Genomic DNA, 15,895 nt, shown 5'->3' on the forward strand with positions numbered 1-15,895 from the left:
TCCTGCGCCTCCAGCACCCGGGGGTTGGGCACGACAGCGCTGAAGGCAAGTGCTGCTCACTCTCTGGCGATCTGTGTATAAATATATTCCTCAGGGGAGTCTGAGAGCCCCTCCATCAGTGGAGGCTTCAAACAGCCCCCGGGAGAGGTGCAGGGACCATCCCTCCTGCCCTTTCACAGCAGAGCACTTGCCCAGAGCAGCTGTGGCTGCCCCTGGATCCCTGGCAGTGGCCAAAGCCAGGCTGGACATTGGGGCTTGGAGCAGCCTGGGACAGTGGGAGGTGTCCCTGCCATGGCAGGGGTGGAATGGGATGAACTTTAAGGTCTCTTCCAACCCAAACCATTCTGGGATTCTCTGACTCTATAAACAGCCCAATTTCCCCACGGCTTTCCCCAGTGCCTCCTGCAACCTCCTGCCATTTTAACTGCTCCCCTTCCTGCCCTCGGGGGAGCTCCCAGAATGAATTTCATCTCCATCATATGCTGGCTGTAGGTCACAGAAAGGGAAGGGACAGGACCTGAGGGCTTCTCTGAGTGACAGCACTTTCCTACAGCTTCTGGGGAAGAAGAAAACTTCAGAAAATAGCACAAAAGAGATAAATATCTCCCAAATCCCCCAGTTTCTTTTAAATATCTTCCCAGATCAGCCAAGAGTTCAGCTCTTGGACAATCCGGATGAGAAAAACTATTGCCTGGATCACAATTTGAGACAAATGAAAATCCAGGCATGTGCTTTTCATAAGGATTTGACATTGTCAATTAACAGGTGGAGGTCTCTATATGTTTTGGAGCAGTGATTCAGGGCTGGAAGAGGGGGAGTGACTGCCCCATCCCCACACTCCACAGGCCCTTGTAGTTCTCCCAGGTGCTGGCACAGGGAGGGAGACCCTCGTTCCATGGGGATGGACCAGTGCTGAGAACTGATCTCCTTTTGCCTGATTTTAAGGGATCAGGTGGGATGTGAACTGGTAAAAACCTGAAAGAGCCAAGATTGGTGCCACGGGCAGTACTAACTGTGCTCCTTCTGGCACCTCTTCAGGGCTGTACTGCTGGGTGACTCAGGCTCTTCCAGACTTAGCTTTGTCTTTCCCACTCAGAAAATCCCGACCTGCAAAGCCTGAGGAATGGACAATACCGTAGGAAGAGGATACAGATGCCTGGAACAGGCTGAGGATCACCAGAGACCCCAGGAAGCTTTCTGCCTTCATCCCTGCAAAGAAACACAAGTGAAGAAGACCAAGAACATGTGGATGCACCAGGAAGGTCCGTGCCCAGGTTGAGGATGGCATGTGTCAAGGGAGCTCATGGAGCATCCCCTTCCAAGGCAACGCTTCCAGGAGGGAGTGCACTGCCTGGGAGGTCCTGTCAGTGCCATGTGGAAAGGGAGCAGCCTCCCGGCCCAGGGACTCCCAGCACTGGTGGGAATGTGCTGGCTGGGGCTTCGGGGGCAGCAAAAAGGGAGCAGAATCTGCTGCCAGGGCAGCACACAGAGTGTGCAAGGGAGAGCTGGTGGGGAAGAGGGAAGAGCCAGGACAGCACAGCAGGTCCTCTACACCTCCATTTCTCTGCCTTTAAATTCCAATAATCCTTGCAAGTAGTCATGTCACATAGGATGTCACATAAAAACATATAAGGATTGTAGTCTCTTTACTCCTGATGAGCCTGGGATTGAGTATATTCAGATTAAAAGTTACACCAAAAGTTTGGAGGAAATAATACTTCAATATTTAGAATGTTGCTATGAAAATCACTGAGGGAGCTGTTTGTGTTCCCCAGTAGAGCCAGAGTGAAGCCAGCCATGAGCTGGGTATCACTCTATCCCCCTAATTATAAAACACGGCATTTATATTTCTGTTGTAATGGGAATTTATTCCGTTGTTACCTAGCTGTTCCGTTAGCTGGGCTGCAGAAGGAGCGGGAAGTATTTAATAGCTGTTTGACAGATGTTCGGGATGCTTCTCCCAAAGCTGACCCACTCGCCTCCCAAGGCTGCTCCCGAGCAATCAGCTCCCAGAACGAGCCCAGAACGAGCTGTGGGCAGACGCACCTCAAAGGCACCCGGAGCTGCCGAGCTGGCCCCGTCCGTGCGGAGGAGCCCCCGGCCACAGCAGCACCGCGCTCCAGCCGAGGGTGGAAGCAGCGGGAACCGCAGAGCTCAGCCCAGCTCCCCAGTCCCACCCCCGGCACAGAACCAACCCTCCACGAGAGCAAAGCCCGGACCGGGCTCTCACCTGCGATCCGCCGCCTCCCCCCGCCCCGCGGCCCTTCCGCGCCCGCTTTTATCTGCCCGGCCTTATCAGCAGCGGCTGCTCCGGGAACTGCCCTGCGCTGGGCGGCCAGGCCAGCACAGCGCTCACCCCCCGCCCCAGTGCCCGCCGGGGAGGCTCCTTTGCTCGCGGCTGGATGCACGGCCTGATGCTTCACCGGAGCTTTCCCGGGATTTCTGAAGGTGGAGATGTGACCACTTTGTGGTGGTTTGAGAGTCTTGAGCCCTTCTGGGGGGTGTCTTCCAGGGACAAGGTTCCTCCCCCCATGGTGCTCTTCATCCTTTGCCGCTTTTAAAGGTCGAAACAACGCCTTCATCTCTATACCCCCGGAGACACTGCAGCGCCCAGCACTCCCCATCCCACTCCTGACGTGCTCTGCCCCGTGTCCCCTGGGGGTCCACGAGAGCTGCTCCTTCTTCCTGTGCAGGAGGAGGCATTGGGATGATGGACGAACAGGCAAACAGGCATCAGCCTCCAGCTGCTGGTCTGGAGCACGGGCAGCACAAAGTGCTGTTGCTCCTGGAGCTCAGCTGGCAAAGCATCTCCTCTCCCTGCCCCAGAGCAAAAGCATCTGATGGACAAATCTTTGCCATGCTGACAGGGCAGAGGGATACTGCTGGTTCAGTGGGGGATGTGTTTGAGCACAGAGCTGTACAGGGAGGCAAAGGAGCTGCTCCTCATCTCCTCCTCACTGCACATTGCAATTGTGTTTGCCCTCATGGATCAAAACTCCTTGGATCAGCAGCACAGACTGGGGGCAACCAAGTTCCTGCCAGGGCTCCCAGGCCTGGGTGGATGAAGGACTTTACCTGGCCTCTGCCCTGCATGGACACCCCAGGACCCACAGGTGGTGCAGTGCCTCTGGCAGTGACTTGGCAGCTGTGCCCACCCCCAGAGCTGGGATCCACCATCCCCATCCCCAAAGCTGCCTCCTTGCAAGTGGAGCTGTGCACTGACACTGGTCCTGGTCCTTTAATGTTTTAAAGAAAATCAGCAAGGCAAATTACAAATCTTGCAGTGAGGCCCAGGTGAGGCTGGTCCTGTTTGCAGACTGGTTTTGACAACCTGGAGGGAATCCACCTGGAGCCCAGGAGAAAGCTGGGTTTGGTCAGCCTGGAGGGAAGAAGGCTCTGGAAGCCTTACTGTTGACTTTGACTGTCTCATGGAAGGGCTGCAGAGCAGACAGAGCTGTTCAGAGTACCCAGGGATGGGACAAGGGGCAATGGCACTTGGTGCTGCCAAGAAAATTCCCAATAATGTAAGAAAACACCCAGGATAGTGGTGAAGTGCTGGGACAGGGCCCAGAACAGAGGTGGGGTCTGCATCCCTGGGGATAACGCTCCCTTGGATGAGACCCTGGGCAACCTCCCCTGGCCTTCAAGGTGACCCTGACCTCAGAGACTCAGGAGGTGCCTCCAGCCCACCCCTTTCTTTGTGTGAGATGGAAGCAGAGAGTCTGCGTGAGGTCCCAGCACCAGCTCCAGCGCCAGCACCAGCACCAGCTCCAGCTCCAGCACCAGAACCAGCACCAGCTCCAGCATCAAAACCAGCACCAGCACCAGCTCCAGCACCAGCACCAGCTCCAGCACCAGCACCAGCTCCAGCACCAACACCAGCAGATGGCACCAGAACCAGCTCCAGCTCCAGCACCAAAACCAGCACCAGCACCAGCTCCAGCACCAGCACCAGCACCAGCTCCAGCATCAGCACCAGCTCCAGCACCAAAACCAGCAGCTTGCACAACAGAGACCATGGCACGCCTTGTCCACACTCTTGTGCAAAGGGGCAGAGCTGGTGGGTTTGCAAAGCCATGCTCTGAGTCCTTCCCCTGCTGTGTCAGCACCAGATAGAGGAGAAGGATGAGGATTTTCGAAGGCTCCGGACAGTTAGTGCGTGTCAGTACTGATAACTGTGTTTCACAACTAGGAACTTAATTCAGAGAATCACAGAATGGTTTGGCTTGGGACAGACCTTACAGACCAAGTTCCACCCCCTGCCGTGGGCAGGGACGCCTTTCACTATCCCAGGCTGCTCCAAGCCCCGTCCAACCTGGCCTTGGACACTTCCAGGGCTGGGGCAGCCACTGGAACCTGCGCCAGGGAAGCCCTTTCTTCCTCCCAGGGAACAATTCCTTCCCAATATCCCATCCATCCCTGCCCTCTGGCACTGGGAAGCCATTCCCTGGGTCCTCTCCAGCTCTCCTGGAGCCCCTTTAGGCACTGGAAGGGGCTCTGAGCTCTCCCTGGAGCCTTCTCCTCTCCAGGTGAACACCCCCAGCTCTCCCAGCCCGGCTCCAGAGCAGAGGGGCTCCAGCTCTCAGGGCAGCTCCATGGCCTCCTGCTGTTGGCCCCAGGGCTGGAGCAGCTCTGCAGGTGGGGTCTCACCTGAGCAGGGCAGAGGGGCAGATTCCCCCCTCCCCTTTTGCCCACGCTGGGGATCAGCCCAGGGCACGGGGGGTTTCTGACACCCGTGGCTACAGCACATCCATGGCAGGGGTTTGGAACCAGATGACCTTAATGTCCCTCCCAGCCCAGGCCATTCTGTGACTCTGTGTTGAGCTTCTCATCCACCAGCACCTCCAAGTCCTTCTCCTCAAGGCAGCTTTCCATCCATCCATCCATCCATCCTCTTCCCAGCCTGTGTTTGTGTTTGGGATTGCCCCAACTCCCATGCAGGACCTTTTACTTGGCCTTGTTGAGTGTCATGAGTTTTGCACAGCTCCACCTCTGCAGCCTGTCCAGGTCCTTTTCCTCCTTTTCCTGGATGCCCATCTCTGCCCTCCAGTGTGTGACCCCAGCACGCAGCTTCGTGTCACCAGGACACTGCCTAGAGTGCCCATGAGCCACTTTGTCACCGGGAAAGATGTTAAACACACCAACCCCTATACCAGCCCCTGAGAAACACCACCAAACTGCTCTCAAAAAAAAAAAAAAAAAAAAGAATTGTTCTCCAACTGCCTCAGAAACCATGGAAGTGGGGGTTGTGAGATGCTTTGTCTCTTGAACATTTACTTTCCTGGGAGACTGTGACCCTGCTCCCAGATCATGGTGACTGGGAAAGGCCACAGGTCTGGCTGAGCCTTCTGGTGAGCACCAACACAAGCACCAAACCCTCGTACTCAGAGAGCACATGCTGCTCCTCTGAGAATGCAAACAGGAGTACGTTGATGCCACCAGCAGCTCCCCTGAGCAGAGAGGTGCCATCCACACCTGGGCTGTAGCACAGCGATTAGAAGCAGAGGATGCAAAGCAGAACATCTGGATTATATATTTATTTTGCCTTTTTTTTTTTTGTTCCTTGTAGCCTTTCGTGTTTAGCTATAACAGCTGGAAGCTGTTAATCTTAAATCTTTCTTGTGGAGACTTCTCTGAGCTTTGCTGCACAGCCTGCCTGGTGTTGGGGAACCAACCCAACTAGGGAGACTTTGCTGAATGATAGGCCTGGGTCTATCACAGCAAAATTTAAAGGAGGCACACACAGCACACACCTTGTGGCCCCAGGGGCTCAGCTGGGCAGCGAGGATGGAAGCACCAGTAGTGAGGGAGCCAGGCAGGCACTGGCTGCATGGGGCCTCTGGCTCTGGGCACACCCCAGAACATTCTAGAGGCTGCTTTTCTTCCTAAAGGTTTTGTTCTTCAACTAATGCCCCGAGGAACTGATAAAAGCAGTGACAGTTTCTTTCAAAAGACCTTCAACAACTCACTTAGGAAACTCCAGTTGGTAAATTCAGTTAGAACAGCAACGACTTCCTCCGTGGGAGGACGGGCTGTAGATAAAGCTCTGGGCTGCTGATGAGTTTCATCACCGAGGCTGCTCCAGAAGCCATGGAAACTCCAGCAGAGCTGCAGCACTTCATCATTTCAAAGCCTTTGGTCTGTCCTTGCCCTGACTCCCATCCACCACAGGACATGGTGCCTCACTGCGGTATCAGGATCCTTATGGAATATTCTCTCTACAAGCAGCAGCTTGCAAACAAGTCCTTCCTGCCAGGGGAATTCTGCAGAATCCCCACAAAATCCCAGAGTGACTTCTGGCACCTTGGCTGGATTCCCAGAGGCTCCAGGTGCAGGACCAACGCTCACACACCAGGGGAGTTGGGAGTGCAGGGTCCAGCCCAGGCACTCTGGGCAGCCTCGTGCCCACAGCCCTCCCTGGTGCCCTGCAGCCCCAGGGCTGCCCCCCTCACCTCACACCCAGGGCACCCACAGCCACATCTGTCCCTCCGAGAAGGGGACACAGAAGGTGGAGAACATCCTCAAGGTGCAGGTGATTGGTATAATCTCCCCACCCCTGTGAAGAAGCATCACTGAATCTTCGGCTTTTTTAAGGAAAATGTGTTTTTGTGAAAATAGACTTTATTATAATAAAATTTGATATTAAATAAAAACATACCATACCACCACCACTCGTGGCCGCTGTGCTGGCACCACTCACGGAGCTCACGGAACTGCCCTGCTCAGAACAAGGACCCACTGGAACATGCAGAGAAAGAAACATGGGAGGGACAGAAACCATGGCATACAGAACCCTCCGTGCTTGGGCAGGGCTGTGTCTCAGCTGCAGGAACACATCACCTCCTATGAAAACAGAGCAAACTCCCCAGCCCTGCTCTCCCAGTGCTCTGCTCGGGAGCAGCTCACGGACACAGCCCAACGGAACCGTGGAGAGAGGCAGACGGACAAATAAATAAATAAATAAATAGGTAGATAAATAAATCAATCGATAAATAAATCGATAAAATAAATAATAAGGCGGAGTCCCCAGTCAGTGCATGGTCAAGGTGAACCAGGCAAGAGCAGCTGACAGCAGCCCACCCCCAGGCTGAAGAACCGACCCCCGCCGGGGCATCGCTCCTTCCTCCCCGGGGATCCTCGTGCTGGAAGCTGACTGAGGCAGTGTGGGATGCTCCGAGGCACAGCTGCAGATTTACAGGGTTACAGTACAAGTAAGAACTCACTCATCAGCCCAGAGACAGCGAAGGGTAGTCACAGAACAGAAAAGTGCAAACTTTCTTTGCAGGAAGTGAAGGAGTTGACACGACCTCCTTTGGAGCAGAGAAATACCAGGGTGTGGAGTACAGGGGATCTCTCCTAAGGGGCCGGGGCTTTGCTGGGAAAAGCCAGTTAGCTAACTTACAGCCAGAATATAATCCTTAAATTAAAATATTTACAGGGAACCGCTGCACCGAGGGCTGCATGGAGCAGGACACGCTGGATCCCGGAGCTGAGCCCTCACACCCCGGAGCCACTTCTTCCCCAGGGGGTCTCAGCTCCCACACCCTCCAGAGTTTTCTCTATTCAACACATACTTCTTCCCTATGAAAATAATCAGCTTATTGCAGAGGGCTTCTCCTGCACTCTCAGTCTCTGGGGCTGTGTGGGCAGCCCGGACGGAATAAACCCTTTGTTAGTTTTTCTTATTGGACCCAAGTTTTTTGAAGAGGTTTTTCCCTTTGAAGAAGAAGCCTCTCTTCTTTTTACTCTGCCCAGGTGCGTCACTGCAGGTGAGGAGGGCCAGCGATGCCTGCTCTGGACACTGCTCGCCCGGGACAAGGCAGGAAGGTGCTGGCGGAGGAGGAGATGGAGAGGAGTCACTCTGATCAACAGATCCATCTGGATTTAGCTGGGTGGGAAAGAGAAAAAACAAAAGACAAAAGCACAAGTTAGAACTGCTGGAGATCACACCAACATAGACCTCAGCCAGAGAACCTGGCCTTCTCCCCTCTATGCAGGTGCAGTTCCACTTAGGAAGTTTCCAGTGGATTTAAACTTTGTACCTACAACCCAGACCCTTCCTGAGCTAAGAACTCCTGAAATTCCTGAACTTTGGGCTAAGAACAGGACAGCACAAAAGACCCACTAAGGACATAGTGAAAGATGCTGCTCCACAACTAAGTGAAGCAGCTCCTGAGAGCATGGATGGAGATAGGTACTGATGAATCCATGGATGCCTCAGCCACGGAGCCTGCTGGGCTCCCAGCATGTCTGGGACAGAAGCCAGGACATGAACAAAACCAAACTTCATAAGAACAAGGCCTCTGCAAAGACCTCCAGAAGATTGAGGAGACTGGCTAAGCCCTGAGGCTTCGCCACAGTGACTGCCATGGTAGGAGGAGGAACTGGGGGTCCTGCAAGGCTGCTCAGCATCCAGCAGATCCAGAGGCAGGAGGGGCAGGAGGCCAAGCCTTGTGCTCTGCAGTGGCACCAATGGAGCAGGACATGGAGAAGCCCTGGATCAAGCAGCACGTGGGAATGTTCCTGAGCCCCTGAGTGTCTGAGAAAGTTCACTGGGATCCACCAGTCTCAAATGGTGCTGTTCCCTTTGGAATGGGCTTTTGGAAATCAGGATGTGCCCTAGTCCTGGGCTCAGTTTCCTCTTCCTAACACACTGACAGGTCAGTTCCCAGCAGCAGCCTTCCTTCCACGATCTCCTCTCACTAGGCTGAGGTGTCCAGACAGTGACAATTACCAATCTGGCAGGTCAAGCTTTCCCAAGAGGCTGCAAAGTTCCTCAGGGAAGAGGCTCTGGGTTTCTGAGGCCCAGGAGAGCCTTAGTCTCATTGCCTTCTCTTCCACACAGCTTTCACAAACCAGAAGCTTCCAAGCTCCAGCTGTACATCCTGTCTTGGCATTACCCAAAACACAGGGTGAGAGTGGCTGGAGCTGTGCCAGGAAAAGAGCCCTCTGGACGCTGGAACATCACACCCTCAGCATCTCTCTGCCTGGGCTCCAGTGAGTCCCTCACAGGTCTGCAGCAGCCACAGCCCCCAGAGGGAACGTGAGACGGTGACAGTGGCAGCAGGACCCTCTGCCTGAGGTGGAAGCACTCCTGAAGATCAGACACCAGCCAGGAACTGTGTGAGGATCCCAGCAGCCACCCCTGGGCAGGGCTGGATGTGCCTGGTCCCGGTCCCGCTCTGTGTCCAGGGCAAGCAGCTGAACAAGGCAGAGGCACAGCCAGAGCACAGCTGCCTCCCTCCAGCCCAGCCACGCTCACGTGCTGTGGGGACTTTATAAATAAAGCCTCCTGGGTGGAAAGTCAAAGCACGCCTGCTCTGTCACCCTGCTGCTGGGTCAGCACCCCCCTCCTGCGGGACCAGGAGCACCCAGTGGCTGTGGCCTGTCCTCCCCTCACGGGTGGAAGCTGTGCTGGTCCGGGCTGCTGCAGGAGTGAAGCACTTCTGGCCCACGGTGAGCAGAAACCTCTGCTCTGGGTCAGACTCAGCACCTGCAATACCCATGGAGTCAGTCCTGAGCGTGCAGGAGCACAGGGAGCTCCGTCTTGGAGAGAATTTGTGACCCCTCCCAACTCCACAAAGCTGAGAGTCAACTTCTGCCTCACAGCAGTGACTGAACTGTGCCAGAGGCATCAGACTCTCCCTTACCTGAACTACAGGACAGAGCTGGAACTCCTCTGTGCCTTTTTCCACGACAGTAACCAGTCCCACGATTGACTTGTCCTGAGCTCACAGTCTCTGTTCACCTGAAAATGTTCCTTTTCAGGTACTCCTGCAACACTCCAGGTGTGCAGCATGGTGCCCAAAGGCCAGCAGGACACGCTGCAGGATGTCACACATGCTGAGGGATGGCCCAGGCTGGCCCTTGGGAAAGCTGCACTCTGCCTGCAAGGTCCACTCCAAGCAATGCTGCAGCAGCAACTGCAACCTCTGGCTGTCCTGGCAGCTCCCTTGTGCACGAACAGCACTTGATGCTGACAACCCCAGTGTTAGCCAGGTCTGAGGAGTCTGGGAATACACCTGAATGAATCCAGATGAACCTTCTGCAGCCAGAAATGCAAGATTCATGGAAGCAAAGAGAAAAAGAAAGCCAGGTAAAGGCTAACTTGGAGCCCACTGTCTTAGCTGGGAGCAAGAGAAAGAATCCCCAGGTTCTGCTCCAGAAACTATTTATGATTTGTGCAACAAAGAATCCTTGGATGAAATGCCCAAGAACACCAGGCTAACGTCAGACGGGGCTCACCAATACTCAGGGGGTGATGTGGGAGGGATGTAAAGGCCCCTGTGCAGCCAGGGCAGTGGAGGCTCTGTCCATGCACCACTGGAAAACACTTTTTGGGTAAAGGTAGAACAGTTTCAGGGCAGACCTGAAGTGGCCCCACAAACAATTTCTCCTGCAGAGTCGTGCACGAAAAGCCCTGTGCAAACAGAGGCAGGTACCCAACCCTACTTGCAAAGTCACAATTATTTACTGGAGTAAGAACACTGCAGCACCAATGGCATTGCCAAATATCAAACAGCTGGAAGGAAGTGACAGTTTCCTGTCTGGCTGGAAGTCCTGCTGTGGATTCCCAGCCGTGGAATATGATGCCCAGGCGGCAGAGTTCCACACACAGAGGCACATGTACAGATATCACACACACAAACATGTACAGATAGCCTCAGAGTCTCTATGTGGCAGAAAAGCAACAGAACCAGTTCACAGATTCACCTGGTAACAGAAAAATCATACTAAAATTGGGGGTTCTTCTCTAAGAGAAACAAAGGAAAAACTGCCCTGTCAAGATCCTCATACAAGTTATTAGAGTGATAAAGAAGAGTGATGTCAGTTTTCAGGAGTGGTTTTAGTGCTCTCTCAGGTGTTACTGATTAACACCATTTCTGGAAAACATTTGAAACTAAGGAAAACAAAGACTGTTCCCACTGCCCCCCAAAACCAGGGGTCTCACCCACCCAGCCCCAGAACAATTATCCACACAACGTTGGTTTTAGGGACTAAATGTTACTGTTTTCTTAAATTGATGGCGGGCAGGGGTTTTTCAGGACTATTCTCAGGAAGGAGTAAAATCCAGAAGGAAAAAACCCCAGGCTGACCATGAAGTGTGCTCAGACTGAGGAGGATCTTGCAAAGGCCAAACGAAGCTTTGGCTGTTGATGTGAACAGAAGGGCCAAGCTGAATTATAAAGCAGGTCCTTCCCAAACCTGAATATGCAACACAGTCCCATCCTGGTCCCCAAAACCACCAGATAATTGTTCCAACCAGCTGCACCTCATGTGCTGAATGGTTTATCTTTAACACAACCCGCGTGGCAGTGAAAGGTCTGACATCAGACCTGAAGGTGGATTTGCCACCACAGCCCCACACCAGCCCCAAACTAGCCTGTCAAACTACAAGCAAGAAAAGGAGCCAACTCCAGGCACAGGAGCCTTTGAGGTGCTGGGCTGGGTGGGAGGTTGAAGGTCTCACACACTTACATGGTTGCTCTCTCTATGTATCATTCATATCTATCATTGGACTCTTCTCTTCCTCATTCTCTGAAGAAAAGAACCGTCCCGGGTGCGTAACACAGGCAGAAATAAATACATGAAATCAATTAGAATCAAACACTTTCTGCAGGTGCTTTACAATCAGTCTTTGACAGAAACTGCATGTTACTGATGGAAAAATATTCCATCAAGCATGAGTGTTTTGGGCCCTGGTTGTGACCAGAACTTCTTGGATCCTCTTCTTTGTGCTGTTTTTGTTTGCCTGTTTAATCCCCAAATATTGTCAGTTTGTAAGTTCAATTGCTTCACCTTTTCAGTTGCCGGCATTTTAAGATTTACTCAGGAATAATTCAAAATGATCCACCTTCCCCAGTTCAATTTGGAAATAAATTGTCCTTATTCTCAGGCCTTTGGTAGGGCAGCAGGGAGAAGGGAAGTGAGAAGAACAGACAAGGTGAGAACATCACATCCAAGAAGTTACAAGTGATTTAAAAATCACTCATGGAGAAGCTTCTGTTGCAACTGGAATGAACTGTAACGGAGTCCAAAGCTCTGCCATGGTGCACACACATCCCCCCCTGAGGTGCCAGGGCTCAAGCTGGGACTGGGAATTTGCAGGGAGTCTGCTCTGCCAACAGCAAATTGAACAAACCAGTTTTCCTTAACTCTGTGGGGTGAAAGTGCCACAGGAATTTGTAAAGCCTCAGGCATGGCTGTATCACAGGGAGAGTTCATTCCAGCTCAGAGATGGATATGGAATATGTCTGTTTTACAGGAGGTTTTTCCTTCTGCCTTCCCCATGAGGTTTTCTGCCCACATGCTGGGATGCTGTGATTGCTGTGACAGCCAAAACCACCGTGGGGTTGGGTCCTGTCTCCTCAGGAATCACTAAACACACTTAAATGCAGTTGATTAATACCCATTTGGCTCTGAGCAGGGTAAATACACCACTTTTAACAGGGGGAAAACATGCCCTTCCTGTTTGGAAGCTGTTTAGACAGGTCTGGATTGCAAAGCACAAGTGGGAGGAGTGCTGGAGTGCTGAGCCAGAATCCCCTGGGACAGGGATCCAGGGGAAGCAGGGAGGCAGCAGGACAGGAGCCAGGCTGGCACGATGCAGAAGCAGCCAAAGCACAGTCATGCCTAGAGAGTTCAAGCTAATTCCCACTGAAATAAAATTGGTTTAATCATCATCATCTGAATTCTCCAAGCCCCCAGACTACAGAGACCAGCAGTTCATGGATCAGGAGAGTACCAAAAGTACCAAATCCAACAGGTTCCTGCTCTGTGCACCCAAAAGTCAGAGCCAGTGCAAGGGGAAGCTCCCTTGGATCTCAGGCACAGAGGACTGGAGACAAATGGAAAGGTCTGAAGGGCAGGCAAGCCTGAAATGTGTCTATTTTATATGGGTTGTTTTTTACACACCTGAAAGGTGCTTCTGGGTAAAAAATGTCATGGAACACAGGAAAAGAGCTTCCAAGCTTCAGCATGCAGGGATATGTGGGCCAAAGTGCTGCCCAGGGGTTCAGTCACCCACTGAACTCAGCAGCAGTGGACAGCAGAGAGGAAAGTGGGTTTGGCTTTGCAAACCCTTCACACCTGCAAGTGGCAGACAAGGTTACCTGAACCCTCTCGCTTCCTGGGAGGACCTGGGCTGGAATAACGACCCCTGGAATCTGAAACAGGCCCTGTGGCTGCTGGTTGATGCCAGAGGGAAGGGGAAGATCTGCAATAAATTACACTTGGAATTCCACCGTTCATTTTACTGGTTGAGGTCTCCTTTGGCACCCTCTATTTCAACAGATGAGTAAATTGGTAAGAGTAAATAATTTTGAGAGGGAAACTGAAGAAAGAACCCCACTCTGCATCCTTGTTAACCCCCAGGGAGGCTGGACTTGGGTGACCTCAGGGCTCTTAAACCCTGGCAGTAAGAACTGATTAGCCTATGATTCCCCAGCAAGGATCAGTACCCTCAACAGGGTAGTACAAGGATCCCAGAGAGCTGCTGAGGTCAGAAGATGATCCAACAAACAGCCCACAGACCTCATTTCCTGAGCCAGGCTGCTCTGCCCGAGAAGGCATCAAGGCTGGAGTGCAAATCCTATACCCACAAAGCCTGGAATGCCTGGAAGCAAGGGATGGGGCTGAGGTGAAGGGAGACCAAGCAGCATTTGAAGATAGAAAGGAGAGATAGATACAGAGAACAGGAAGAGCTGAGCATGAAAAAAGGCCAAGGAATGCTGCAGAGAGCTGGACAGCTGGGATGGCACCAGGGGGGAGTTCAACAGAGCAGGATTCAGGGATTCAGGGCCACCTACTCCTCTAAGGATGGCTCAAAGCCAACCTGCTCCCACTCATGTGGGTCTGGCACCACATGACAGTGCCAACAACCTCCCAAGAACGACTGAAGGTTGAGCCCATGTGAGCTGGACCAAGCTGGGTCCCTCCTGCCTCCACTCCAGAGTGGGACAGCACAGGAGGTCCATGAATGACAAAGGAGCTGCTACACTTTTGGCCTCAGCTGCTGACATGACCCCAATCTCCCACTTAAGCCTTTATTCCAAAAGTCTCAGCAACATATGCAAGGGATTAATTTAACCTTTGAATTCCCTGCCTCTGGGGCATGCTTTTGAAACCGTAGGATCCATCCCACAGATCTGTTTGGGAAACTCCTCAGGGTGTTTTGAATTTATCCAGAAGCACCTCAGCCTGGATTAACATGTCTCTAGCTTGGGGTGGATGGAAGAACATTGGTATTAGGGTGTTGCTAATTCCAGAACTCTCTGGCATGGATATAACCATATTTGTGGAATTTCATGTGCCTGGGGAGCTAGCTGAACTTTGCATCCAATCGGATTTCCCCACGGACCTTTCAGTGGATCTAAACAATTTGCTGGTGGGATTTGAATGCTCTGTGCCCAGCTGAGCACACGGAGGCCCCAGCAGGTGGAGTTGTTCTGTGCCTCGTTCTGCACTACAGCAAATCTTTGGGAAGAGCTCCCAGCACTCCGTCAGGCATCTCCCGTGGGATGAACGGGCAGCATGCAGTAAGTTCAGTGATCCCATGGGTGCTGCATGCCATGCAATGCCCAGGCTCCAGACACATCTCAGCCTGGATGGCAGTGCCATGCAGTCACATCTCACCTGGCTCTCAGCACTCAGCGGAGAAGCTTCTTTATCTTTGGAGTGGAATTCCTCGGCCGTGTCTCCATCCAAAGGGACAGCTTCCAAGAAGTTGGATGGGACAAGCCCTCTCTGTTGGTTCAGCTCTCCCTGCAAGATCAACATTCAGTTCTCACATCAGCTTTCCTGGAGAAATGAATAACAACTCGAGGTGCAGTGCCCTACAGAGAAGGTGGGGCTGTGGGCTGAGACAAGTCCAGAACACATCCACGTTGGGAGGATCCTCAGCAAATTCCATAACTCGCCTCCTTGCTTAGTTGTGGAACAATTCAGAGCACAGAAACACAGAAGAGAGTAAAGCAAGAAGAGATGGCAGCAAGCTGTGACAAAGGTATCCCAGCAACATGGTGATTTCTACAAACTCAGAATCTCCACTACCATACTGGAATATGACTGTGCCACAGGCGCCCCAGAGGCCTTTGATTTGCCCTGGTATTTACTGATGTCTTTAAAGAACGAGGCAGTGCTGATACCATGTCCTGTAGGCACTGCATCCATGATCACAGAGGCCCAGAGCTGCATTACTGTATTCCTACAAACATGTCTCCAGTTCAACAGGACGTGGTTTGGCTGAGACAAAACCCACCCCAGCAATGCTGTCTGTCCAACACTATAAAAGGATCAAACAAAACATTCCCAGTGATGCCCTCAGACTTAACCTGGAGCTCAACCTCAAGTCTGATGTGTGAAGGCACACCGTTTCCCATGCAGGAAGAGAGAGGTGGATGATCCAAGGGCCAAGGCTCACGTAGGCACACAGCTGGAGGGCAGGCACAGCCCCAGGAAAGTGTTTGCCTACTCGGATCACCATCCCAGCCTCTGACCCAAGTGTCCGAGTGCTGGTGAAATGCCAGCTCTGAGCAGGTGCTGGTTCAGCTGGTGTGTGCATGGAAAAATGCAGGCAAGGCTTTGGGAAACCTGCAGGCAACTGGTGCCAAAACATAAACTCAGAACCACTGGGATATTTAAAGGCCACGGAGCTGCTCCGAGGGCTGGAGCCCCTCTGCTCTGGAGCCAGGCTGGGATACCTTGGGGTGTTCACCTGGAGAAGAGAAGGCTCCAGGGAGACCTCAGAGCCCCTTCCAGTGCCTAAAGGACTCCAGGAGAGCTGGAGAGGGACTGGGGACAAGGCATGGAGGGACAGGACACAGGGAATGGCTCCCCACTGGCAGAGGGCAGGGCTGGATGGGATACTGGGAAGGAATTGTTCCCTGGGAGGGTG

General features: G+C 52.8%; 2 protein-coding genes across 2 annotated transcripts in view; both read right to left on the reverse strand.

Annotated features, from left to right (window-relative positions):
- LOC103618349 (eosinophil peroxidase) overlaps positions 1–2,582 on the reverse strand; it is a 21,049-nt gene extending 18,467 nt beyond the window's left edge. The window contains exons 1-2 of the mRNA XM_017738116.1: positions 2,231–2,582; positions 1,074–1,209 (exon numbers count right to left, since the gene is read on the reverse strand). Coding sequence (XP_017593605.1) covers positions 1,074–1,209; positions 2,231–2,582 — 488 coding nt within the window. The remainder of the gene's footprint in view (positions 1–1,073; positions 1,210–2,230) is intronic.
- Positions 2,583–6,599: 4,017 nt separating this feature from the next.
- The window catches only part of TSPOAP1 (TSPO associated protein 1), a 55,671-nt gene continuing 46,375 nt past the window's right edge, over positions 6,600–15,895 (reverse strand). Inside the window, 2 exon segments of the mRNA XM_017738131.1 lie at positions 6,600–7,888; positions 14,635–14,763. Coding sequence (XP_017593620.1) covers positions 7,673–7,888; positions 14,635–14,763 — 345 coding nt within the window. The 3' untranslated portion in view covers positions 6,600–7,672.

Source organism: Corvus brachyrhynchos, unplaced genomic scaffold (assembly GCF_000691975.1).
Source record: "Corvus brachyrhynchos isolate BGI_N302 unplaced genomic scaffold, ASM69197v1 scaffold137, whole genome shotgun sequence".
NCBI classification, from domain to species: Eukaryota; Metazoa; Chordata; class Aves; order Passeriformes; family Corvidae; genus Corvus; species Corvus brachyrhynchos.